Source organism: Pantherophis guttatus, chromosome 1, assembly GCF_059756535.1.
Source record: "Pantherophis guttatus breed Tessera chromosome 1, ASM5975653v1, whole genome shotgun sequence".
Classification (NCBI taxonomy): Eukaryota; Metazoa; Chordata; class Lepidosauria; order Squamata; family Colubridae; genus Pantherophis; species Pantherophis guttatus.
The window spans coordinates 274,980,405-275,008,400 of record NC_142063.1 but is presented as its reverse complement, the minus strand read 5'-3'; the positions used below and the strand labels follow the sequence as shown (position 1 = coordinate 275,008,400).

At 39.7% G+C, this 27,996-nt stretch overlaps 1 protein-coding gene across 1 annotated transcript in view; it reads left to right on the top strand.

The window, feature by feature from the left end:
- The window catches only part of CAPN9 (calpain 9), a 46,246-nt gene that overhangs the window by 17,518 nt on the left and 732 nt on the right, over window positions 1-27,996 (top strand). The window contains exons 6-20 of the mRNA XM_060692353.2: window positions 10-178; window positions 2,778-2,861; window positions 4,773-4,858; window positions 6,241-6,318; window positions 9,345-9,505; window positions 10,835-10,992; window positions 12,213-12,421; window positions 12,895-12,931; window positions 13,172-13,252; window positions 15,281-15,338; window positions 16,955-17,016; window positions 19,370-19,438; window positions 21,363-21,441; window positions 23,939-24,055; window positions 25,350-25,408. Of these exons, the coding sequence (XP_060548336.2) occupies window positions 10-178; window positions 2,778-2,861; window positions 4,773-4,858; window positions 6,241-6,318; window positions 9,345-9,505; window positions 10,835-10,992; window positions 12,213-12,421; window positions 12,895-12,931; window positions 13,172-13,252; window positions 15,281-15,338; window positions 16,955-17,016; window positions 19,370-19,438; window positions 21,363-21,441; window positions 23,939-24,055; window positions 25,350-25,408 (1,507 nt within the window). The remainder of the gene's footprint in view (window positions 1-9; window positions 179-2,777; window positions 2,862-4,772; window positions 4,859-6,240; window positions 6,319-9,344; window positions 9,506-10,834; window positions 10,993-12,212; window positions 12,422-12,894; window positions 12,932-13,171; window positions 13,253-15,280; window positions 15,339-16,954; window positions 17,017-19,369; window positions 19,439-21,362; window positions 21,442-23,938; window positions 24,056-25,349; window positions 25,409-27,996) is intronic.

Here is a 27,996-nt window from a genome sequence, read left to right as displayed (position 1 = left end):
CAATCTCAGGTTGAATGGAAGTTATGAAGCTCTAAAAGGAGGAAGTTCAATTGAAGCGATGGAAGACTTCACTGGAGGAGTTGGAGAAACATTTGAAGCTAAAAAGGCTCCAAAAAATTTCTATGAACTCTTACAGAGGGCACTTAAAAGAGGCTCACTGGTGGGCTGTTCTATTGATGTAAGTAGAAGTTTGAGTTTTTTGAGAGGATATTTCCTCAAGTTATTATGCCCCAAAGCAGGGGTGAAATCCAGCAGGTTCTGACAGGTTCTGGAGAACCAGTAGCGGACATTTTGTGTAGTTTGGAGAACTGGCAAATACCACCTCTGGCTAGTCCCAGAGTAGTGTGGGAATGGAGATTTTGCAGTATCCTTCCCCTGCCATGCCTACCAAGCCATGCCCACAGAACCGGTAGTAAAAAAAAATAAATTTCACCACTGCCCCAAAGCAACTGAATATATGATATGGAATAGGGCACAGAACAGGAATATGGTGTCCTCAAGTGGCTTTGGATAAGTCCAGTCAATTCCAGCCATCGTATGTAATATAAATTTTAGTTCAAAGCATATGGAAAGCTTTAGATGGCTGCTTATGGAGTATATTATCAGGGAATGTTCCTAATATGTAGGAATTTGCTTTGGATTACTGTTATGGGACTTTCTCTTGAGCATGTGTCTTTGATTAATTGAGGGCCCGTTTGTAAAAAACAGCAGCCTTCACACATTTTTTTTTCTCTACATGTTTCTTCCAAATTGTCAGCCAATAATTATCCTTTCCTAAAATGGCATCCTCTGGAAAACATTGGGTTAGCAAATCAGCCCTAATGTTAAACAAGGCACCACTGGATAATGATGATGTAATTTTCAGCTTCTTTTCCCTATCCCTCTGGAGAATCTTTCCTAGAATTTCTCTTATTAAATCATGGAACTGAGGTGTGTATTCAGTTAATCCCTCCTGCTGAGCTGAACTGAAATTCTGAGCTGAACTGGATAAGCCATGACTTAATTTAGCCTGGAGGCCGTATTGTTTGTGCTCCAGATATTTTAAGAACCCAGTGGCAGAAACCCTTGATTTCTCTCAGGTTTTGCTTGGGAAGAAAGCTGAAAACTCAGTTTCTCAAGTTTCCACATAATTCTAAGTAGGAAATGTTTTTATGACAATGTAGAATCATGGCAAAATGTTAGCCAGATCACTGGCTGTTTTGTTCATTCCATATTTATTTTTCTAATATTAACTGAATCTAAATGTGAAAGTGTCAATAATTTAACCAATACACATTGTGCCCTACCATATTAGCATGTAGGAAGCCCTAGTTATTTTAGTGGGACTTATTGTATGAGCATTTGTAAGAGCAGTATACCACATGCTTTCAGTAAAAAGCCACATATGGTCTTTCAATTGCACACCAGGGAGCATGTGCCTCAAAGTAATGAGCAGGGTCAATCATTTTCATTCTTTTTGCCCTTACAGTGAATTAAAAATAACCATAGATACAGTACTGATTTTTCTTCAGATAACAATAAGCTATTTCCCAAGTAATCTACTTTTAAGGTGGACATGTCATCTTAAATTCATTAGAAAATATTAATGGAAGTAGCTGAGGCTTTTTCTGTCTAATCGTCCTTGTCCAGGTAATCTTACATTCAGATTTGTCTTTTTTTCAGATAAATACAATCATGTGAGTGCTCAGTGATCAAGAATTTAATCATTTCCCCCTTTCTATCACATGATTCAGTATAACCAAATTTGGTAGCCTCTGGGAATTGCACCCATGGCTTTGTGAGAAAATTTATTGACTCTTTCATCGATTGTCTCCTTATTATTGAACTGCAACCTTTTCTATTTCCCCTTCTCAATCCAATCCACTTATAAATTGATTCACAACAACTGCAGCTTATACCTTGCTCATCCTACAGGCAGCTCAGAACCATACCCTAAAAGTTACACGGATCCTCTGAGGTAAGTGAGGTTCAGAGGGAGAAATGGGCTCTAGATCAGGGGTGTTAAACTCGATTTCATTGAAGGCCACATCAGTTGTGTTTGACTTTGGGAGACTGGGGTGGGCGTGGCCAGGGTGGGCATGGTCAGCTCAATGTCACTCGTATCAGGGGCACCTCTGGTGGCCCGAGTGCTTTGCCAGCAAAAGCGGGCTCCCTAGCTCCATTTTCGGCTACGATGGCCTCCTGCAACCCTCTGCCAGTGAAAATGGAGCTCAGGAGCCCGTTTTCGCTGGCAGAGGCACCGCAGGCTGATCCTTCGCTGTTTCCAGGATGGCCCCATGGGCCAGATCTAAGCACTCTGCAGAGCGGAGCTGGCCCCATGGGCCTTGAGTTTAACACCCCTGCTCTAGATGGATTCAGAGTGGAACAGGGGTTTTCATTTCTCACAGCCAAGCATTGGAAATTGTTTGCAATAAGATCCTTCCATTAGTAGTCTCTTCTGCAGCTTCCTCTGTAGCCTCACAACCTGCTCTGAGGATTGGGAATTTTGCAAAACAAAATTGGGAATGGGAATGCTGCAGGAAAAATGAGAAAAGGGATAAGTGGAAGTCCGTAAGTGCAATGATGGATTTCAACTTGGGCACAGTGTGGTACTATAATTAATTTGTAAGTGTCCTTTTAACAACATAAGATGGTGGTGCTAACTATTTGTTCATATTGTATTCCAGAGGTTATCTTATTTCTAAGAGGTGCCACACATTCCTGCATATATTTACAAAAACAAGTATGATTTCAATAAAGCAAAAAGGTTGATTTTTTTAAAAAATTCCATTATTTAGATCAGCAATGCAGCTGAGTCGGAAGCTCGAACACCAACTGGCCTCATAAAAGGTCATGCATACTCAGTAACTGGCATTGATGAGGTAAGCACCTTCCTATTATATTTCTCACCAGAAAATAGATGGCTAGAAAATAATCTAATAATCCCAATTAGATACCAGCTACCATATCTGAACTGCAGAAACCTACACCAGCACTAAATGGCAGCAAAGTAATTTAGAAAAACCTGTTGCTCTCTGGTGCCATCTTTTGCATCCCAGTATAGCAACCTTAGGGACACGGTGGCTCAGTGGCTAAAATGCTGAGCTTGTCGATCGAAAGGTCGGCAGTTCAGCGGTTCAAATCCCTAGTGCTGCGCAACGGGGTGAGCTCCCGTTACTTGTCCCAGCTTCTGCCAACCTAGCAGTTCAAAAGCATGTAAAAAACGCAAGTAGAAAAATAGGGACCACCTTTGGTGGGAAGGTAACAGCATTCCGTGCACCTTTGGCGTTTAGTCATGCCAGCCACATGATCACGGAGACGTCTTCGGACAGCGCTGGCTCTTCGGCTTTGAAACGGAGATGAGCACTGCCCCCTAGAGTCGGGAACGACAAGCACATATGTGCGTGGGGAACCTTTACCTTTACTTATGGCAACCTTAAACTCAATGGGAAGAAAATCAAGGTTTGGAAACAGAACTCACTTGCTAATTCCATTCTCAGGATCAGATGTGTTAGAATAGAAGATATTTTGTTGCACTGGTAAGATATGGCATCATGCTTATTAGAAAACAGATGGGGACAAGATTCTACTCCAGGCTATACCATAGTGCAGTTTGTAAAAGCAAGTGGCCTATACAGTCATTTAATGCAATGTTTTGAAGAGTTACAGGAACTGGGTAAATCCAATCTAATGAAAAGTAGGATTTAGGGGGGGACATGATAGCAGTGTTTCAACATTTGAATGTTTTCTACAAAGACAAGGGGGTCTAACTATTTTTCAAAGCACCAAAAAGCAAAACAAGAAACAACTTGGAAACTAACCAAGAAGAGAAGCAACCTAGAACTCAGGAGAAATTTCCTAACGGTGAGAGCAATTAACCAAGGGAATAGCTTGCCTCCAGAAATTGTGGGTGCTCCATCACTGAAGGCTTCCAAAAAGGCTTCATTTGTCTGAAATGATATTATAGAGTCTCCTGCTTGAGCAGCAGGTTAAATCAGAAGACCCTATTATTATATGTTCTAATTGCCACAACTTTAAGATGTGTGGACTCCAATATCCAGAATTCCCCATGCTAGCTGGGGAATTCTCGGAGTTGAAGTCCACACTTCTTGAATTTGGAGAAGTTGAGAAACACTGGTTTAATGCATCAGTCACTCCTGAGGTCTTCTGAGTAGTCAGAAGCAGTTTCTTATGTTCTTGTATGTTCTCACAATAGCAAGTCCTCAAATCAGCTCAACCTCCTGTCTTTCCATTTTATCCTGTTACCTCTTCTGCTCATGAGATTTGTCTGTGTGTGTGTGAGTGTGTGAGTGTGTGTATTTATACATCCGTGCGTATGCAGTGTGGAGTGAGTTGCGTCGGCTTTTTTTCACTCGCACACTTCTTCATTTATTTTGAAGTGGGAATCTATTAATACGAGAGGAAATGCATCATAGCATAAATGTCCTGTGGTTCTTTACTGCTCATTTAACAATGTACATCCAAAAGGTCAAACAGTTAAATGATGAATTAAAAGTGGCAATGTTAATCAGAAATTAATTTCATTATCGCCCATCAAATTGTATAAAAAAATATATGCATAGCCCAATCTGTTTATATGCCGTTCTGAAGCTGAGGTGACTATAAAAACTACAGTTGACTTTCAAAACAGGTGAAATAGTTTATACAATAAGATTATCGTACTGTTTTTAGTAGATCTTATTTAAGTTAAGCAGTTGAAGTGCAGTTTTTTTTTTTTAAATGGAGAGTTGTTTTAAATTTTTTCAGCCCTCACTGGCTTTGGTTCTTAATAGGTCAATTACCGAGGGCAAACAGTGAGGCTCATTCGAGTTCGGAATCCATGGGGTCAAGTGGAATGGAATGGTGCCTGGAGTGACAAGTAAGTATTTTCTGTTCAAGGGATTTATAATCATGTTAAAAAGAATACCCAGAAAACCAAATTATTAACAATGTAATCATCATACTCAAAAAAATGTTCCGTATTGCCACGGGTATAAAAATATCCCTCAGTTCATCGTTTAAATATTAAATATCCGAAATTCAGAAAAATAAGTTTAAAAACCTGTCAAAAGAATGGGATTTATTTATATGCGAAAAATAAGGAAACAAAGTAGTCCTTGGCTTACAACTATTCATTTAGCGACTGCTTGAAGTTACAATGGCACTGGGGGGGAAAAGCGACTTACAACCAGTCCTTGCACTTCTGACCATCACAGCTTCCCCACGGTCATGTGATCGAAGTTTGGTTGCTTAGCAACCGGCATGTGTTTATGATGGTTGCAGCCTCCCAGGTGCATGTGATAGCCTTTTGAGACCCTCTGAGCCAGCTTCTGACAAGTCAATGGGGGAAGCTGGATTCACTTAATAACTGTGTGATTCACTTAACAGTAATTTGCTTAACAACTATGACAAAAAGGTCATAAAATTGGCCGTGACTCACTTACCAATCTCCTTGCTTGGTAACAGAAATTCTGGTTCCAATTGTGATTTTACGTCCTGGATTACCAGTACATTTCCAGGGCCACCGTTTTTAGAAGAAACTAGTTTGAAAGTCCCTCATTTTGGATTGCACATGGATGTTATTCTTCCTTGTAGTAATTTGTCTTACTGTTTTGTTACCCTGTCTATTATTTTAATATTTTTATGGCAAGAAAGAAGAGCATGCCACTCAAAATCCTATCGTATTGAATTCTGTCAAATTATTAAATCAATCAATCGATTGAGGGAAAGACTGCATTTATGAGCGCATTTTCAATTGCAAGTAAAGATAGATCCATATGACCCCATTTCCACTTCCTGTAAATAAATTCAAAGTCATCGCCTGGGCAATTGCATAGAACAAGCAGGGGACAGTATGGAAAAATCAATGCTTGCCTTCTAGCAGATCATTAGAGTGCAAAAGATATCATTCACGTAGGCTCCACACCAAGCTACTGAAAGTCTTAGGGCAACAAAGTCCTCTCAGGCAAAAAACAAAACAAAACAAAAAGGAAACACAAAAAAATGTAACCTGTGTTTTATCCATGTTTCTAGAACAGGGGTGTCAAGCTCACGTCGTCACGGTGGCTTCATGTGACGTATCAGGACTTTCCCCCCCTTCGTTAAACCGGGCATGGGCGTGGCCAGCGCATGACGCATCGGGCCCTTGGGCCAGGAGTTTGACAGCCCTGTTCTAGAACATATGTATATATTTTTGGCTGTTTGCAATTAATTTGATGATGTTGATGTTGATGATGAAGATTATGATCCTTTCTCTTGAAGCTCCTCTGAGTGGAATTCCCTCAGCCCATCAGAGAAACAACAGCTACATCATACAACATTAGACGATGGAGAATTCTGGTAAATGAAGCTTCTAATTGTAATCCTAAGTATATTAAAGCAAGTACGAATGTCCTTGTATTGACTAGTTCTTGTTTTAATTGAAAAATCCTTAAAACAATATTATGTGTTTTTGTCATTATGAAACATTAATTGTTCATTTAATTCAAAATAATAGATACTATATTGCAGAGATATTCCATGAACATTGTTTATATCCCTTTAACATAGAGAGAGACAGACAGACAGAGAGGGAGGGAGGGAGGGAGAGAGAGATATAGGAGGGGGGCACTTGCAAAGTGTTGCTTCCAAGGGAGGCTATCAAGGGTTAAAAACATCCAGTACAAGAAAAATGACAAAATAATAATTACAGTAAAAGATATTATGCCAAAGATTGGATGTACAACTTATACTTACAGCAGACTAATGTAAATTCTGATTGCTATATTGGTGGAAAAATCAATCTTCAAGGAGGGATGGGGGTCAGCCAAACTCCAGCGGGGAGATGCAGGTTATTCCATAGGGCAAGTGCTACCAATAGATGAGACAAAGCTTCTAAGTCCCATAAAATGGCTTTGGTCATTGTGAACTGAAGAATATCAGCATTGTTGACTTGTATATGGTGGGGGAAGATGTAATCAAAGAAATAACCAGTACCTGTGCCATGAAAAGCTTTATGTGTGACCCAGAAGCCCACTGGTAACCAGTGCAGCTTTTAGAGTAGTGGTGTGGCATGGGCATCAACCAGTGGTGAAATCCAAATTTTTTTACTACCAGTTCTGTGGGTGTGGCTTGGTGGGCGTGGTGTGGCTTGGTGGCATGGCAGGGGAAGGATAGTGCAAAATCCCCATTCCCTCCCCACTCCTGGGGGAAGGATATTGCAAAATCTCCATTCCCACCCCAATCTGGGGCCAGCCAGAGGTGGCATTTGCCGGTTCTCTGAACTACTCAAAATTTCCACTACAGGTCCTCCAGAACCTGTCAGAACCTTGCTGGATTTCACCCCTGGCATAAACACATAGCTAATTGCACTGTCACATGTTGGACCAACTAAAGCTTGACTGGTCTTCATGGGCAGCTCCATGTAGAACACACTGCAGTAAGCCAGATGGAAGGTTACCAAGGCATGGGTATCTATGAGTAGGGCCATCTAATCCAGGAATGGACATAATTGGGGTACAAAATGGATTTGTGCAAAGGTCCTCCTAGCCATAGTTACCGCCTGCTCTTCCAGCTAGCAAAACCCCCATATTGTATACCGAATCCTTCTGATGTAATGCAGTTCCATCCAGAAATGGGTTGACCCAGAACCCATAGCCTTTTGGTGTTCTAGGGCTGGGTCTAGGCTTGTTTGTCCCACTCAGACTCCCACAGCCTCCAGACATTGTGTGATGGAGTATTAATAGACCTTTGGGACACAAAGTCAGTTAAGGGAGAAAAAAACAGAGTCATAACAAAAGAGATTCTTGTGCCCAGGAAAAGGTAGAAGCATAAGAAAGTGATTCAGAGTAATTCCATTTCACTAATGTTGGATATAAGGTAATTTTTCTGGCAGAGAAAGTTGCATTGTCCTATTAGTAATAAGAATATTTCCAGAAATTCATATGGTTCTTGTTTCTGAGTTTGTCTGAGTTCAGCATCACAGAACAACAACTTCTGGGTCATTCAAATTCTGAGGGATTAGATTTATATGTCTCTCCTCCCCGAACAGTGATTTGGCAATGGTATGTGGGAACGACCTTAGGTAGAGCAATAATAGTCAGATAAGAGACAGCTTAGCCTGGAGGAGCTAAGCTGGAGATGCCAGCTTAGCATGGCAAACATCCCAGAAGGTTCCTTTCCTAGTTTCTGGGACTGTAAAGGTGACAAGGGAGAGAGATGTAGTTTCACACTTGAAAGATTCTGTTAATGTAATCTTGGAATAAAGTAGAATTGTGTCATCTGGGCTTCTTCTTGAACTACCTTGCATCAGGGGTGAAATGCTACTGGATCGGACCGGTTCAGCTGAACCGGTAGTGATGGCGGTGGGTGGTTCGGAGAACCAGTAGCAATGGCAGCACAAGGCTCTACCCACCTGCCCAGTCATTGTTACTTCCTGGTTTTAACCAGGAAGTAACCTGTTTTTTACCCTCTGTGCATGCACAGAAGGGTTTGCACGTGTGCAGAGGGTCTGCACGTGCGCAGCGTGTGCACTTCCAAACCGGTAGGGAAGGTAAGTAGATTTTACCCCTGCCTTGCATGCTTGAAAGACTTGAACTACCTCCCCCCAAAGAGGAGACCCACATCCAGTGGTGGGATTCTAATAATTTAACAACTGGTTCTTTGCCCTAATGATTTCTTCCAACAACCAGTTCACCAAACTGCTCAGAAAGTTAACAACCGGTTCTGCCGAAGTGGTGTGAACCGGCTGAATCCCACCACTGCCCACATCATGTCCCTGCCTCTCTAAGAGCTGGCGAACAGCACCTTCTCACTCAAGAATGAATTCACTACTACATGTTGTCACCTTCTGGAGGGTCAGGGGAGGGGGTTGGCATGGATCTAATAAACACGTGGTCCTACTCATAACTCCTGTCCCCGTCCTTAATATTTGCTGCCTCAAATGCTCTCAGGTAATCCATCCAGCTGAGGCCTTAGTCACTTTAACTGGACCTGCCCAGCTAAAATCCAACTCAGAGCAGAGACAGAGGCCTCCATAAGTACCAATAGAAGAAGAAACTCTTCTATTGTAGCTCAAAATTAAAGTGTGGAATCCTTGGTGCTCTCTGAGCTTGTTTGTTTGCTACAACCAAGCAAGCACAGCAAACAACCAAGGCCAGAGAGCGCCAGCAGACACCACATCCATAAGTCATTGCTACCATCTAGTGGTAGAAATCCTGATATGCATCTGTAGGGGCCATAGCAATTCACAAATTTTTGTCCTGAAATACTTAAAATCACTCTAAAGAGCTGCAGCTAAATCATTGAATAAAAAAGTAGCTTGAATATGATTCTTGACTGGTGTTCAAGTAATCCACAGAATTGTTTCTCTTTTTTGTCATGCATAGGATGAACTTTGAAGATTTTCTGTCTAATTTTGAGAAAGTTGAGATTTGTAACCTCACACCAGATGCTCTTGAAGACAATGCTGCTCATAAATGGGAAGTGTCCATTCACCAAGGCAGTTGGGTCAGAGGTGCCACTGCTGGAGGGTGCCGAAATTTCATAGGTTTGCACATTTGCTTTATCCCACTTGCATATTCTTCAGAGAAAGGCTGTGGCACTCCCTACAAGCCCTTTGTCCCAAAGGTGCTTTTTCAAAAGGCAGCTGGACTTCCTTGTTTTCTTTGAAGATGTTTCGCTTCTCATCCAAGAAGCTTCTTCAGCTCTGGCTGGACGGTGGGGAATGGAAGGACCATCCAATCAGAGCTGAAGAAGCTTCTTGGATAAGAAGTGAAATGTCTTCAAAGAAAAACAAGAAAGTCCAGTTGCCTTTTGAAAAAGTTCCATACCTTTGGGACAAGAATGACCTGGATGACTGAGAATCTCCATAGACATCTACAAGCCCTTGTTAATATCCCACAATTCCTCAAAGCCATTTGTTCGGAAATGGTGGATGACAGTTTTAGCAGATTTTTTGTTGTGAGCCATCTAGAATTCTTTAATACTGTACATCAGTGTTTCAAAATTTTATAAAAGAACAGTTCAATATAATAAGCAACTTAAGCAATGCAGAACCAAACTCAAATTTGGGCTCAGTTATTGGGGTATCCTGCAAGTTAGTTCTAACTGAAACTGCTTATGTAATTATTTCTAGATTTCTCTTGGGGCAAATTTAAAGAAAAATCATAGCTATGCCAGCAAACATTTCCTTGCTCGTAGCAGTTTTAAAAGGTATGCTGTGTGACCTGTAGCAGAATGGACAATGAGATACAATGGATTCTCTCTGCTCTTACCCCCTCCTCCCCTAATGCATTCCCCCAAATTTATTCTCATAATCAAGGAATGTATTCACTGAGTCTGGACAGAAACTAAAAATGTGCCTATTGTAAGAGGTACAGATTGAATGGAACATGAGCTTCTAGGGTTGAGCATAGTTCATTCACTTAATGGGCCATTTACTGGATCAGTTGCAGGATTTTTTTTTTTTTAAAATGCAACTGCCAACAAGCGGAGAACACAAACCTCTGGCAGCACAGAGCAGCTGGAGGGGGTATGTTTGGCACTGCAACCAAACAGAGATGAGGCTGCTATTAGAATGGAATGAAATGTTAAAGACCCTCTACTTGGAAGGGCTTAAGACGATTCCTTGACGTAGAGGCAACTTTCAATTGAAGTTAGATAATATATTCACAGGAACAATGGAGCAGAAAAAAAGAACAGAATAAAGATGGCAGAAATAATTAAGCTAGATGGGAACAAATAAAAAAAGGCCTGGGAGTGGGAAGGAAGAGGACATTATCTGTCCTTGGGTGATGAGTAGCCTGCACTGGTGATGGGCCAGTATTCTGTTGTGAAATAAACCACCCACAATCTCCTTTTTGCTGACTGATTTCAGAAACATTTTGGACCAATCCCCAGTTCAAGCTCCAACTGACAGAAAAAGATGAGGATCAAGATGAGTGCACGTTTGTAGCTGCCCTGATGCAGAAGAATCGTCGTAAACTCAGGAAACTCGGAGCTGCACTGCTAACAATAGGATATGCTATCTATGAGGTAATTCTATGGAGAACTCCCTGCTCCAACTTGGGCCCTTCCAGATATTACAGTCCTAGATTTTTCCTGAAATGTGCTGGCTGGAGAAATCTGGTCTACAATGTTTAACACTGTTTGAGCCCTCCCAGGCAGGTAAGGGTGGCCCCAAAATCTTTCCTTCCCTATTAGGTGTAGCTTAGAATCAAGCCACTCTATTTGTGGGCTTTGTTCTTTGCATTTCATACTTGCAAATGCTGATTTTGTCTCAACCTTAATGAAGCGGTCCCAAAGGTATTTTTCAAAAGACAACTGGACTTTTTGAACTGAAGAAGCTTCTTGGATGAGAACCAAAATTTCAAGGAAAAAAACCAAGAAAGTCCATTTGCCGTTTGGAGAAGCACCTTTGGGACAATCATGACATGGATGATTAAGAATCTCCATAGACACTTAACTGAAGTGAGTTCATAAATAAGATGGGTGTCCCCTCTGACTAACACTTTATTTCACCTAGTTGTGACCAGTAAAATAAAAGTGCGTGGTTCTACCATTTGAGGCTGCAATGGCTTTTTAAGGTCAAAATAATTCATGATCTGAAGTAAATTGCATGCATCTTTGGTGTGCAATTTATTTAAGATTCAATGACATGTGGTCTAAAGCCCCTTTTGATTGTCTTATTTCTTAAAAATATAAAAGTGGCAAACAACAAATTCCCAAAAAATAATTAGGCAACAAATATTGGATTTCCATTTATAGAAGTTCCTATATTTAGTACTCTAATGCGGCACATGTAGTCAAAGTATAGCATGATCTATAAAGTGATGACTAAATGATGGGATGATAAATAAATATAGGAATTTAGAAACTGAACTCCAAAGTGCATGAAAATATTCTTCAACCAACGAAAAGAAAAGAAAAGAAAAGAAAAGAAAAGAAAAGAAAAGAAAAGAAAAGAAAAGAATGCCAGACATATCAGTCAAACTAAGAAATAGGAACCCTGGTGGCACAGTGGTTATAATGCAATATTGCAGGCTAACTCTGCTCACTGCCTGGAGTTCAATCCTGAAGGGGCTCAAGGTTGACTCAATCTTCCATCCTTGCAAGGTTGGTAAAATGAGGGCCCAGATTGTTGGGAGCAATATGCTGATGTTGCTGTAAATATGCTCAGAGAGTGCTGTAAAGCACTATAGAGCGGTATATAAATCTAAGTGCTATTGCTAAATAATCTGAACATTTAATTTCAGTGTCCCGATAAAGATGAACACTTGACAAAGGATTTTTTCCGCTACAATGCTTCCAAAGCCAGGAGCAAAACCTATATCAACTTAAGGGAAGTTTCTGATAGATTTGAGCTACCACCTGGCGATTACATCATTGTTCCAACTACATATGAGCCACAACAGGAGGCTGATTTCTGTCTAAGAGTTTTTTCTGAAAAGAGAGTAGTTACAAAGTAAGTATATCAAGGTTCTCACTCAACCACAGTACAAAAGTCCATTAGCGACTGATCGCCATTGAAAAACTATAGAAATTAACATCTGAAGGCACTGAGAATAATTTGGCCACTCCAACTCCTAAGTGAAGGTGACTAATGCCGGTGTCAATTAAGTTTTACCTGCTTTTAAGATCTTGCTCCACTGCTCCAGAATGCAGGAGGATGAGCGCACAGTTGCACACATTCTCTGATGTAAAAAATATATAAATTTGTGAAATTATTGGAGAACAATCTTATTGTTACCAGGAAATTATCTTGGCATCTGCTGTTAACATTTCTTTTAATGTAGGCCATAACAGTTTCCTGATGTTGAATGTCACAATAGAAGCTTACAACTGCTTTTCTATTGTAACTAATCCTGATGATCTGATTTCTCTTATGAAATTCCAGTGGAAAATCGGATTTTTAAAAAGTGGATTCATGTTTTATAGGGAGATGGATGGAAATGTCAACATTGATTTGCCAGAGGTATGTCAGCAAAATTTAATTAAGGACCAAATCAATCATATTATTAAATAATTATTCTTTTCAAGTGTACAAGGGTGATAGAATGGGTGATAGAATCCCAATCAAAGAACAACAGAATCTATCGTAAAACATATGAATACACGCTTTTTCTAAAATGGATCTCATTTAAAATATGGTAATACAAATAGTGATGATTTTTGTTTGTTTGTTTCTCCATCAATAATCTTTGGGTAATTTCAGGTTCCTGAGCCAACACAACCCCAACAAGAAACAGAAGAAGAAAAGCAATTCCGAGATTTGTTTAAGCAGATTTCAGGACCGGCAAGTCAACTAATAAAAATGATAGATCTTGTTAGAATTTTAGATGGTTTACTGGCAGAAAGTATGCTTTTCATGTAAAAACAGCCAGATTTAATCCTGGGCTAGTGAAAAACAAAGCAAAACAAAACACCTCTCTTAGCTTATCCACATCACCAGAACACATATTTCTCAGCAACCATATTTCTCTTCAAAATATGTCCTTAGCCTCCATCTCAACAGTAACCTGCTGTGGAGGCAAATTGAAGCTGATTTAACATTTCTAGCATAAAAATAGTGTTTCCTCTGCCATTGCAGCAATCCACATTTTTTGCAGACACTCTTGGACACATGGAAGAGGAAACCTCAACGATCAGCTATCCTCTAGGGCCATGATGGCAAACCTATGGCATGTGTGCCAGAGATGGCATGCAGTGCCCTCTCTGTGGCCACGCGAGCCCTAGCCCCAGTACAGCTCTGCCACTCATGTGTGCGTGCCTCCCACCGGCCAGCTGGTCTTCGGGTCTCTGCTGCACATGCGCGGGGGGCAGGGTGTGTGTGTGGGGCCATATGCACATGTGCGGTAGAGCACACACATGAACGGGGGCAGGGCACATGCACAAGGGCCACACGCACATTGCATTTTGGGGGTTCATGCATGTGCGTGCACCAGGGGTGGGTTCTAAAAATTTTTACTACTGGTTCTGTGGGCATGGCTTATTTTGTGGGCGTGGCTTGGGGTAATGTGAATGGGTGGGTGTGGCCATTTTTTTTTTTTACTATTAAAAGCATTATTTCTACAACCTTAAGAGGTTGCAGAAAAAAATGATTTTAGAAGCTTCTGACAATCAGGCAAATCTGCTGGGATTGCCAGAAGCTTTTAAAGGGATTTATTTTCCTACAACCTCCTCAGATGAAGAGGTTGCAGGAAAACATGCTTTTAGAAGCTTCTGACGATCAGACAAATCTGCTGGGATCACCAGAGGCTTTTAAAAGGATTTTTTTTCCCTACAACCTCTTCGAAGGAAAAAATGTTTTCAGAAGCCTCTGAGGATCCCAGCTGAGCCACGCGATCATCAGAGGATTTTTTTTTAACTTTTAAAAGCATTTTTTCAGCCGAAGAGGTTGTAAAAAAAATGCTTTTAAAAGTTTTTTAAAAAGCCTCTGATGAGGTGGGCAGGGTAAGCGAGTGGCGACTGGGCTGGGGACCAGTTCGGGGGTGTGGCCAGCCAATGTTATTACCGGTTCTCCAAACAACTAAAAATTTTTATAACCGGTTCTTGTGAACCAGTGCAAACCAGGAGCAACCCACCATTGGCGTGCGCGCTTTAAGCACTTGGTCTGGAAAAGGTTAGCCATCACTGCTCTAGGGTCCAGATGACCATAAGACTGTCTCCTCTCCATCTGTTGTAGTCTGTTCTTCCATAGTAGTTTGTTTCATAGCTGCTAGGGAGGCTGGACACATTAAGTGTCCTAATCCAAAGTAGATTGCGATTGGCCCAAAGTACCAATGGGGAATGCTATCTCTGACCCAGACAATTCCACCCCAATAGGAAAATAAAGTGACAGTGACAACATTTGCTCATTACATAGAGACATGTGAAACTTTAGCAGGATGGATGCAGCCCAGTGAGATTCTCAATTCCTCAACATCTGGAAGAGCATGTTGTAGGTTCAGACAAAAAAAGAAAAAAGAAACCCTGAATATTGATATCCAATTAATGTCAGAGATGCTTGTTTCTAGTATATTAGCAAAACTCTAGATGCATTTTATTGCTATTGATATAATTAAATACAATTGTTCCATCATAGAGTTAAGCAAAGATAACGAAGTATAAGTATAACTTTATTGTCATTGTACGTATATACACAGTATAGCCATATATATAGGAAATTGATTTCCTATAGCGATTTAGTTCTCTCATTGTGCTGTTGTTTTTGTTTCTTTAAAGAGTATTTTATCTTTCAAATGATGAGCTCTTCCAAACAAAATAATAATTTTTAAATTGCATTGTAAACCCACAAAGGCTGATTTCCTTTATTTAACTGCAGGACATGGAGATCAGTGCAGAGGAACTTGAATATATCCTGAATGCTGTGTTGGAAAAAAGTAAGTGTCAACATGACCATAGCACTTCTAACCCAACTTGTGAACGGTCTCATGTCCCGTATAATGATGAATTGGGCAAATCTGCACACAACAGATTCAGTGAATACCTGGATTTACAGTCCATGCATAAGTAAGTCTGGCTGAGATCTGTCAGTTCAGTCTTTCATAAAAACTGGATAAAAACAGGATTAAAAACTGATGTGATATTCAAGGAAGGAGTCATGTAAGGTTCTTCTTGCTAAATATTTGCCGTAGACATACAGTCTAGCAGATGGAACATTTCATCAGTCTGGGCCCAGTCCTCTTGGTTACTTACAGACTGTCAATGTCTCTCTACAACCATATAAGGCTTACCAATTTGTGTGCTTGAATTTTATCTTTCTTTGTCTTTTTTTTTAATGATTCTTTTAAAAAGAGAATACAGTAGCAGCCAAAATTGTGGAAAACTTTTGGGAAAAGTGTATTTTCTAAAACTAGCTAATAACACCACCTTTTTTTGGAGTAGTACCATAAAATTATATATCAATGGAAAGATAATTTAATTAAGAATGTAATGCAATAACCTTTATGAAGGATTTGCTATTAGAATAGCAGTTACAGTATAAAGAAGAAAAGTGAAACACATAGAAAACATGAGATGTACAAAAATTATCACCATGTCAGTTAATAGTTGGGTAACCTTTAGCATACGGCTTTACAATGTATTCCCATGGAGTGAACCAAGTCTTTTAGTTCTGCAGCTGTTATAATGTGAAACCAAGATTGAATGATTGCTTCTATTAACTGAGTTTTATTGCTGAGTCGCGTCTAACTAACAAGTTTCTTTAGTCGGTTCCATAGATTTTCAATTGGGTTAAGGTCTGGGCTATTCCCAGGCCATTCCAGCAGTGGAATATGATTTTCTTGAAACTCCAAAAAAAAAAAAAAAAAAAAGTAGTGTTATTAGCCATCAAACCTCAAAAATACATTTTTCCCAAAAGGTTTCCACAATTTTGGCCATTACTGTAGCTTAAGGAATCTGGCAGAGTCCCTGTGAGTTCATGATGACACATAAAGAGGGTGATCACCATTAATCCATAATTTTTATGACAAACTTGACCATAATGAAAGGAGGCTATGTTTTTGGACCAAATATTCTGACAGCAGAACCAGAATATCTACCATGGTCTAATGACAATTTATCCACTTTCACCCAAGCAACACTACATTAAGCATAAATACAGAACAGATGTGTAAATGCTATTAGTGATTAGTATTATCAACAAAGCAATATAATGGCAGGATCGGGACAAAAAATGTTCCAATCAGATTGGAAATATGCATCCTGGTTCAAATAATTAGTAGAACTTAATTCTAGCAGGGAATTGTACAGAGATTAATGTCCAAAAATAGTTAAATAGAGCTGACATTGTAATGAATACTTGATCATTTTCTGTGTTGTGTGTTCTCCTGTATTGGAAGGATAGAAGCTATCATATTTCAGTTTTACATCAGGACATTTCCCTGGGGAGGAAAAATAAAATATTCACAGTTGTGCTGTTGAACTTTGAGATGAAATTGTTGGAGACAGAGAATTTGTTTTTATATGCTATGCTGCTGATTTTTTCCCCCACCAGACAAGATCAAGTTCAAAAAAATAAGCTGCCTGTCATGTAAAAATATCATTTCCTTAATGGCTGTATCCTTTGAAATAAGCATGAAGAATTGTTTGAGTGAATGTGATGAAAATGCTACAATCACCTCTAAGAGACTTTGCCATCTCAAATATAAAATATATGTCAGATATTGAAGAAAGACAAAATGACGTTTTAGGACTTTTGAGTATTCACTATCATAATATGCACATGAATCAGGAGTCTGGAGACTCTAGAAAGAGTGCAGAGAAAAGCAACAAAGATGGTTAGGACTGGAGGCTAAAAAAAATGAACAATGGTTGCAGGAACTGGGTATGTCTAGGTTAATGAAAAGAAGGACTAGAGGAAACATGATAGCAGTGTTCCAATATCTCAGGGGCTGCCACAAAGAAGAGGGAGTCAAACTATTCTCCAAAGCACCTGAGGGCAGGCAAGAAGCAATGGGTGGAAACCAGGGGTGGGTTACCTTTACTACCGGTTCGCAACAGGATGACGACATCCGGGGTGGTAGGCGGGGCCTCCCGCCGGTTTTACTACCGGTTCTTGTGAAGCGGTCCAAACTGGGGGCAACCCACCATTGATGGAAACTAATCAAGGAGAGAACCAACTTAGAACTAAGGAGAAATTTCCTGACAGTTAGAACAATTAGTCAGTGGAACAACTTGCCTTCAGAAGTTGTGAATGCTCCAACACTGGACGTTTTTAAGAACATATTGGATAACCATTTGTCTGAAGTGGTGTAGGGTTTCCTGCCTAAGCAGGTGGTTGGACTAGAAGTCCCCCAAGGTCCCTTCCAACTCTGTTATTCTGTTAATCACAGCTAGTGACAAACTACAGATCACTTGTAAAATTATGATCAAGGAAGGTGGAACCAGCAGTTTTCATCCAAAGTATTTTATTTAGTTGCATCATGGGCCTTTATTCTTTCACTAGTCCCAAAGACAATCTTCCATTTCCTCTCTAAATCGTCTTTGAAGGTTTCCAGATTTTCTGGAATAGATTTAGAAGATGATGCAGAGGAGAAGGAGTCAATTCCACCAGTACTATTTGGTGAATGGACATAGCTAGATATAAGCACCTTTTCTGAACACAGACCTAGCTCCCTCCTCCCTAAGTATAGGTTATCAAAGTCAGTAGATAATATTTTACAGTAAAGTACATACCAGTGGTGGGTTGCCCCCAGTTCGGACCAGTTCTATAGAACCGGTAGTAAAACTGGTGGAAGGCTCCGCCCACTGACCCTGACGTCATCAGAAGCGATCTGTGCATGCGCAGAAGCAAGGCATGTGTGTGAGCAAAGCAAGCATGTGCATGTGCGCAATCCCATTGCGAACCGGTAGTAAAGGTAAGTAGAACCCACCCCTGGTACATACCATACACAGATACATATTCATCATTCTATTTTGTTTTCTTTCATGGTCAGCCATATTCAGTATATAGTATGGAAAAGGGGAAGGAAGCAGTCAGCCAAAAAATAAAGAACATAAGGGAAAGCAGAGTGTGTTTCAATAGATTCCAAGGCTCTTGAGACAAATAACAGATTTAAGATGGTGGAAGAACAAGAGAAAATGTTGGGCAGATGTTTTGGGTTCAACAAGCTCCCAAACTCTTACTTTCTTTGAGCTCCTGAGTCATGGCATGAGAGTCTCAGCATTTCCTTCTGCCTAAGTTGGCCTTGTCTAGTCATAGCCTATTGCACTCCATTGTATAGGGCAGTGATGGCTAACCTTTTTGCCGTCGCATGCGAAAAGTGGGGGGAGTGTGAGGATATCACGTGCACGCGTGCCCACACCCATACTTCAATGCTCCCCCTTGCACATGCGCACGTGACTCCCTCGCGCGACCCCCATTTTTGGCATGCAATGGCATGGTGGGACCGGAAAGCCCATTTTTCGCCCTCCCCAGGCTCCAGAGGCTTTCTAGGAGCCTGGGGAGGGTGAAAACGGCCTTCCTCACACACACACCCAGAGGCTGGAAACAGCCTATTTCCTGACTTCCTATAGGCCTGGAAGGCCCGAAAATCAGTTGGCCGGCGCGCTGGAGCTGAGCTAGGGCAATGCTCGTGTGCCCACCAATATAGCTCTGTGTGCCACCGGTGGCACGCATGCCATAGGTTCACCATCATGGGTATAGGACATTTCTTGAATCCAGACTTGGGAGCAACACCTCGAATTTAATCCAATGTTTCTCTGTGGTAGAGCATTGACTTTGGCAAAGAGACTAGAAAGATGATTCTACAGGTATAGTCTTTGATATAAAAGAACAGCTTTTGGAAACAGCCTATTAATTCAACAGGTTTAATTTGTATAAAATAAAACTATTCATGGAATAGGACACTGAGATTTTATATGAGATTCAATCTGCCATTACTGTTTTCCTTAATGGGAACTGCATCAGTCCAGCGGGAATGGAAAACTGGAATTCAACGAATTCAAAATTTTCTGGGACAAACTGAAAAAGTGGATTGTAAGTCGATGCACACTCAACTGATGCTACTGTTTTACTTTTGGAAGGTATTTTAGAGCAGAAACGATTAACAACCATTACATCTATAATTTAGTGAGAATGTTCTAAAAGAAGACAATCATTCTACAAAATAGTGTTTCTTTTCTGTTATTCATACCACTTGCAGAAACATTAACAGTACTTTTGACTAAATTAAAAAAAAAATCTATTTTTGAAATAATAAATGCCAGGAATGTTCCTCTGGATGAGGACAAGTGAAATAACTCTTGTTGTTGACACATTGTAAAAAAAAAAAAAATCTGCTGATTCATGAGCAAAAACTTGCTTAATGGCTCAATTTACATTGGTGATTTTGATGCCTGTCTCCTCCAATTATCAACAAATGTAATTTGAAATGGCCCATTAGATCCACAGGAACATTAACCCTAAAATCTAAAGGAAGATTTGAATGCTTTCTCACAATTCCTAAAATAAGTTACCACGATAAATCATTATTTTTCTCTTCTAACTCCAGGCATGTTTTTAAGGCAATTGCAATAATTGGGTTCCTATTACATCCCTGTTGACTGAATATGTGTTGTCTGCTAATCATCAATTTTTACTCCAGATTCAATCAAAGCAACAGAATTTTGGGGTTAAATACTGTATGCAGTTGGCTTGTTATACCATATTATTCCAATCTAAATTAATATTCGTAGCTAAATGCATAATGCAGGATGAGAACAAGGTCTGTTTGCTTTTCCAAGGGATGTTTGCACGGTGTTTGTAGTTCTATTGCTTCTTTATATGTATCGCATACTATATGGGCTAACAGCTGTCACTGTGAAGTATTATTTTTTTAACCTCCTTGCATAGGCTCCCTCTCTTCCCCAAATTCCTTGGTCTTCCTCTGTTCCTTCCCTGAGCTGCACCAGGAAAATTTTCCATTGCCTGACATTACTCATTGTACTCATCATTTTTGTTAGCAAACATATGTGTGTGCACTTTTAAGTGTGCCCAGGCTCCTGACAGCCACACAGACAAGTCCAGGCAGTTTTTAGGCAACACTTTCTAGAAATGTTTTGCACTGGTCTTCTTCCTACAGCTGAGAGAGAGTCCAAACTGGCCCAAATTCTCTTAGCTGACTTCGTGCCTTAACCTCTACATCAAACTTACTCTCATTAACAAGCGCTGGATTCCAAATATATATAAATCATAACTGTTTTTGAATGTTGCCTGTTCTTTAAAACTAATACATTATCCACGGATGTAATCAAATAATGCAGGATGTAAGAATATTGATTAAGAAAATAGAAGAAAGTACAAAGAATCCATATTATCCTGAGTCATTATGAGCTGGTTCATTGAACTTCATGTACTGAAAATGGGCACTTAGAGAAAAAACAGATAGTGATTGACTATACAAAATTAGAGGCTAGAGGCACTGTATCTAAATATATTCTTGCTTTTAGAAATCTGATTCCATACTTCTGCTTATTATTTCTGAAACTAGATTCACCAATTCTATGTGTGTTTGAAAATTTAAAACAGTTTTTAAAAAGTTACAATGGCCATAATGTAAGTATTTGCCCATTCTGCAGATAATCGCTATAGTTTATTATTAAGTGTAATGCTAAATAGAAATCCAATACTAGATATTTTTATCTAACAGTTTGCATATTCATATATTCTTATAAAGAGCAATTCAGACCAACTTGCAAGAACTAGCAAAAAAATTACTTTTGTAGACAGAGAGCCATATTTATTCAAAAATCTGAAAGAATTTGGTTGTGTGTTTTTCAGAGTAACACATTTTATTAAAATGCTAAAGTTTTGCTTTTGTTCACAATTTTCTTCAAAAGAAAATCTCCTTGCCTCAATAATTCATTTAATTTATTCCAACCATGCTTATTATTTGCTGTCAATTTTTCTCTCTTTGATTCAGAGCATCTACCTTCACTTTGATTCTGATCAGTCTGGCACAATGTCTTCCCATGAACTTCGTCTTGCTTTAAAAGCAGCAGGTACCAATTTTTCTGACTGGCTTTTGCAATATGTGACCATTTTGGACAATTTAGGACAATACCTTGTACAAGGAAAAGAAGGTTGTGAGGTCAAGTGTTTCAAGATTGCTCTCCCTAAGGCAGAATTTGCATCAAGCCCACTTTCTTTACTAAGACACAGCTAATCACTGTTTGAGACATATAGTAAAATAATAAAGCCCAAATCTGCTATTTTATACCAATTCATGCTGCTGTCACTGCCAGAGAAGTAAGCAGAGCAGTCGCCTATATTTTATTTATCATATGTAGTACATTTTTATTAAAATCAAATGTCTGGATATAGTATTATAGGAGAAGTGTAAGGTCACTGTGCCATTTCAGATTGTTTTATGAAAACGAAGACTTTGGACAACTATGTAGTAAAATTGGTTCTAAAATACTGCTTGTGTGTGCCATATACAGCATAAGACCCACTCTGGTGCTCAAACATGAGAATATTTACTTATTTCATTTTTATCCCACCTTTATTATTTATAAGTGCCTCAAGGTGGCAAATATACATTACATAGTACTCCATCCTCCTCCTATTTATCAAGTTGCTAGTTCAAAATGAAGGAGAATCTACAACAGGAGTATGCCAATGAATAAATCATATGATGTGTAAGTGAACCAAATATCTAAGTATCTGAATAAAGGGCTAGTGCAGTTGGCTGCCATACATTAATTAAGTCTGAAATCGTTTAATAAAGTTTCTGCATTTTCAAACATAGAAACTTATGTGCAATGATATTAAGTTGTGAGACTTGCTTTAGAAGAAAGGTATTAAGTTTAGCCATCTGCTGAGGTCCCTGAAGGCAATTTAACTGGACTATAATTCCCATTAAAGGTATGGCATAAGACCAAACATTTTTACTTTTTACTTCTTCCCCTCTTCTTTTCTGTCCTGAATCTCCTCTCCTTCAGCTGCATTGGCAAACCCCAATGTTTAAGTGTTGTACCTTATGATTCTTGATGAATGTATCTTATCCTTTTATGAGAGCATATGCACCAAGACAAATTCCTTGTGTGTCCAATCACACTTGGCTAATAAAGAATTCTATTCTATTCTATTCTATTCTATTCTATTCTATTCTATTCTATTCTATTCTATTCTATTCTATTCTATTCTACTCTACTCTACTCTACTCTACTCTACTCTACTCTACTCTACTCTACGTAGTCACAGATGGAGTGAAGTTGTCCAACTGACACATGGATTCCAATGGAATGAGTAGGGCAATTTCCCCACCAGGCTTCAGTCATCCTGTGCATCGTTCTCTAGAAGAGATGCAAAGGTGGAAGACGAAGTTAATTACTGTACTACTAGATTATAACACACATACATATGTTGATGCAGTAAAGCATTCTGCATTTGCCATTTTAATAACCATTCCTATAACCTGGAGAACATCTCTCAGAGCTTATTACAGCCAACAAATGGAATCTACATCAACTCCAATGGGGTACATCCATCTGGAAGGCTATTTCTGCCATTGCTATAAAACCCATAATTTTAAGTTTTGACATCTTGAGAAAAAAAAATATCAATCTGCAGTGGCCTGATTAAGTTTGAAGGGACAAGATGGCGACTTTTCCACATCCCTTTACTATGTATTTCACAAATGCATCTACCCCTGTAAGTGATGCAAAGAAAAATAAAAAGACTACATAGTTGAATGCAGCTCCAATTTGAGAAGTCACCCTATCTGGTGGAGATTAGAAGAGAAGGAGTACCTTCAGTTCAACTATCCATTTCAGACTTGGGCTTTAAGAAGTCTGGAATAAGGTCAATTATTTTGGACATATTTCTGATCCAGCAATGAGCAGGTTATTGAACAGGTCGCACAACAGGGGAGGATGGTGAAAAGTATAGAGGAGCTTCTTCCTTTCTCTCTCTCTTCTCAAAATAATATATTTGTGCATATCTATAATTCTCCCCAGGATCATACTCTGTGCCAGTATTTCTCAACCTTGGTGGCTTTTAGTTGTGTGGACTTCAATTCCCAGAATTCTCCAGCCTGCTGGCCAAGGGAAACTGGGAGCTGAGTCCACACAACTGAAAAGTGCCGAGGGTGAGAAACATGGCTCCATGCATTAAGTGAGATTAAAAGATATGTGTAACCTGAGTGCCTTGCTAGGAATTGGTCTGTATCAGTGGTGGGTTGTCCCTGGTTCAGACCGGTTTGCAAGAACCGGTAGTAAAACTGGCGGGAGGCTCTGCCCACTGATTCAGATGTCATCATAGGTGATCTGCGCATGCGCGGGTACGATACAAACCGGTAGTAAAGGTAAGTAGAACCCACCCCTGTATCACTGACTTATAAGACCCAAATATGTTTTAAAGATAAAAACCATTTTTCTCAGATTGCCAAACTTTGCATGGATTATGACAATATCATTTAAAAGAACGTTTTCAAATTACTGGATTGAAGATTAGCCAAAAAAATGTTTAAAACCCTCATATTTACCTTTCTTTAAGGATTGCAGCTCAATAATCATCTGCTGCAGCTGATTGTATTAAGGTATTCAGATGATCAGCAACAGATTGAATTTGATGACTTCTTAAACTGCCTAATTCGCTTGGAAAATGCAAGCAGTGAGTATCTCTTCACAGTGCCATTTGTTTCCTTACTGAGTGTATTTTTATCAGCAGTAATATGTGATGCACCATGAACGATCATTCCAGTTATTTTAACTTCATTCATAATTTGGTTTTGAATGAATTAAATCCTTTAAAAAAAACAATCTTTTTATTTAAATAAATGTTTATAGAAATTTTGTGTACAGAATAAAAACTAACAAGAACTACTAATATTTACATTGAAAGAAAGCGGAAAAAGAAAAAGATAAAAGTAGAAAAATCAAAGAAAAGAAAAAAAAGATTCTAAAGAAATTTCTCCCAATTTTATTTTACAGCAGTTTTAAGTATAAATATAAATTAGCCTCTTTGGTCACAGCATCATTTACATTTTCTCTATAATCTATTATTTTTATTCTAATCCTTTCAAACAATTTATCATGACCTCATTTTTTTTCTTTTCCCCACAAAAAAATCAATCAGAGTTTGAATCAGTTAAATCCTAACAATGGATAATCTTCCACATGTTTTCTCAGAAATAAGTCCTCTTGCATTTTTTGGGACCTAATTAAAAATTTAAGATAGTTATACAAAATAAGGAAATCAATTCTGTAAATTTAGAATGAATATATTTAAGGAACTATCTATAGGATTATAGCTTTGATGGTCTACATATATGGAATACAAGTTAGAAACCATATACTCATTGTGCAGGTCATGTGATTTCATATCCACATGAAATCATTTCATGAAAGGCAGAATTCTACAGAACCATCTACAGAATGTTTACAAAATTAGTAATAGAAACCTGATGAATGGTGATATGACATGTCATCAGTGGTGGGTTGCCCCCGGTTTGCACCGGTTCTATAGAACTGGTAGTAAAACCAGCGGGAGGCTCCGCCCACTGAACCTCACATCATCAAAACGCTTCTGCACATGCCCCGCTGCAAACCGGTAGTAAAGGTAAGTAGAACCCACCCCTGCATGTCATTCCTAAATTCTGAAAAGTCCCAGTGGTAAATATTTGAAAATCCTGACATTAATCAAGGTAACTCAAAGTCATGTTAGGTTGTTTCAAAAATATCCAAATGTCACCTTCATTTTTGTCACTAAACATAAAGAACATTTATCTGGCATAAATAAATGTCTGAAATAATCTTCAATTTTGCAGACATCATCGAAGTTTCCCACTGGGACTTCTGGAATCTTACCTATTAATATTAACATTTGCTTTAAGTTTGACATTTTATTGAAAAAGAGGTTTTGAATATTTCAGTGGCTGAAAATAACACTAAAATTCTTCTTGCAGGAGTATTCCAGGCATTATGTGTGGAAAACAGAGATTTCATTAACCTCCATATAAATGAGGTAACAAAAGCAAAACATTGTCAGTAGAGATAGTTTGAGGATAGGATTTTTCATTTTTCTTTTGTCTCTTCTACTTTCCTCAATTCCCTTTTTACTGGAATGTTATACTGGGGACATAATGGAGCTAAATGAAGAGGTGACTTCCTTTCAGATGGTTCCTTAAGATGGTTCTTCATGTCTTGCTATGTTATTGTGCATTCGTTCAATTCTTGAGGTCGCTTAAAAGCAGGGTCACATAAAATGCCTCCGAGACTGAGCTACAATCTGCCTCCACAATGCAGACATGAAATGGTATTGTCTACATAACTATATTGTGGACACTGTAAGCACAGTGATTAGTGGAATTTCCAACTTATTTTTCTCTTCTCATTCTGTCTCAATTACCAACCTACCAGTCATTCTTAATACATTGAGGAGGAAGGGGCAAGTGGTCTCTAGTCTTTGTTTCTATAGTATATGGGATTAAATTTGGAGGTAAATTTATTTATTTGTTTGGTTAGTTAGTTAGTTAGTTAGTTAGTTAGTTAGTTAGTTAAACATGTACAATAAAACAGGTATAAGTATAAACATGGACATGGACACAGGAAGCGAGTACGAATAAATGGGGACAGTAGGACAGGGACGGTAGGCACACTCGTGCACTTATGCATGCCCCGTTACAGACCTCTTAGGAATGGGGTGCGGTCCACAGTAGACAGTTTAAGGTTAAAGTTTTGGGTGTTTGAGGATGTAACAACAGGAAGTGCAATCCAGGGATTGACCACTCTGTTTGTTCTGTCCGCAACCCCACGCACACACACCAACAGACGTTCAGGAGTTAAAGACCAAACCAGCCGGCAAAATCCTTTTCCTTATGATAACGGAACTTGGCAACAACCTAGTGGCTGCCTGCCAAGAGTTTATTATTTACAAAGAGGAGAGATAACTTCTCCCCACTTCTGATACATCAAAGGAAAGCAGCTCAATAATTACGGAATTAATCAAGTCCAGAGATACTCCAGCAAAGTCTTAAAGCAAAAGTCTGGCAATGCAGAATGGCATGGAAGCTTTCAGCTTTGTTCGTCACAAGGTTTGACTGGCCACCACGCTCCCTTTTATATCCTGTGGGGTGTGGTCTAGTGACTCAGCCTAATCTCAGGCACGCCCTTTCTTCTGTTGCGCGCGCTTATCTCTGTGACACTGGCGTGGGTCCAGCCAAGACTCATTACCCTCATCACTGTCCATCTGTGGCTGCGTGGACGTGCTTGGCCCTGGCCCTATCTCTTGCCCTTCGGCGGACACCGAAGGCATTGCCAGAGAGGAGGGTCCTGGAGAGGAAGGCCTTGCCAACTCCTCCCCTTCACTCTCAGAGTCCTCTCCTGACGATGACACAGGCTCCGGTAACGGAGCCAAAACACTGTTGCTGAAGTCGTATTTTCTGCAATCGAGTTTGGAGCGGTTTACCTTGAGTTTGTATCTATTGTTTGCCCGTGTATTATTGCGGTTGAAGCTGAAGTAATCATTGACAGGGAGGACATTGTAGCAGACAATTTTGTGTACTACGCTTAGGTCAGACCGTAGTTCTAGGTTGTCCAAGCCCAAAATTTCAAGCCTGGTGGCATAATTCTATTGTGAGCAGAGGAGTGGAGTACTCTTCTCATGAAATACCTCTGGACTCGCTCAATTGTATTAATGTCCGATATACAGTGTGGATTCCAGGCAGATGAGATATATTAGAGAATTGGTCTGGTAAAGATTTTTTATGCTCTAGTTTGTAAGTACATTGTTACCAGAGAAGAAGCTTCGCAAGATTAGGTTAACAATTCTTAATGCCTTTTTGGCAATGCTGTTACAGTGAGTGCTGGGGCTCAGATGGTTTGAGATGAGTACTCCTGGGTCCTTGGTAGAGTGAGGGTCGTCTCTGAGGTTGTATCCGCCCAGCTTGTATTTGGTGTTCTGATTTTTGTTGCCAATGTGTAATACAGAACATTTGTTGGTTGAGATTTGAAGTTGCCAATTGTTCGACCATTCTTACACATAGTCAAGGTCGCTTTGTAGGGCAGCAGTATTGTCGGTGGTGTTAAATAGTTTTACATCATCAGCGAAGAGGACGCAGCTGCTTATAATATGATTGCAAGACTGATTCCCTCAGTCTGTGCTGAGCTTGAGGAATGGATGACAGGCAGCAAAATCCCCCTCTCCATTTTCTTCCCGTTTGCCAAAAAGCCTCCTGTTCACCTCCCAAAAAGAGGGAAAAAGTAAAGCAGCTGGCTGTGGAGCTGCCAGCTTCAGGGAAGTAGCCCAACAAGCAGAAGTGCTGCACCCAGAAAGAGAAGGGCAAAAGCGGTATTTACGCTGCCCCAAGGGGCCAGAGGGCTGCAGCTGCAGCCAGATGGTTGCCCCAACCCCCTGTGCCCACACTGCCACTCGTGCTGGCCACACCCATCCTTCCCAGGCTTATTTTCGGGGTAGGGGTAATAATAGGCCCAAATTAGGAGTTGGTCGTGTTTTCGGAGAAACACGGTATCTATTTGGTCATGATGTTTTTGGACTAACCTTAGGCATGTTGCAGAATCCAATCTGGCTCAGTCATCGGGACCAGAGGTTTT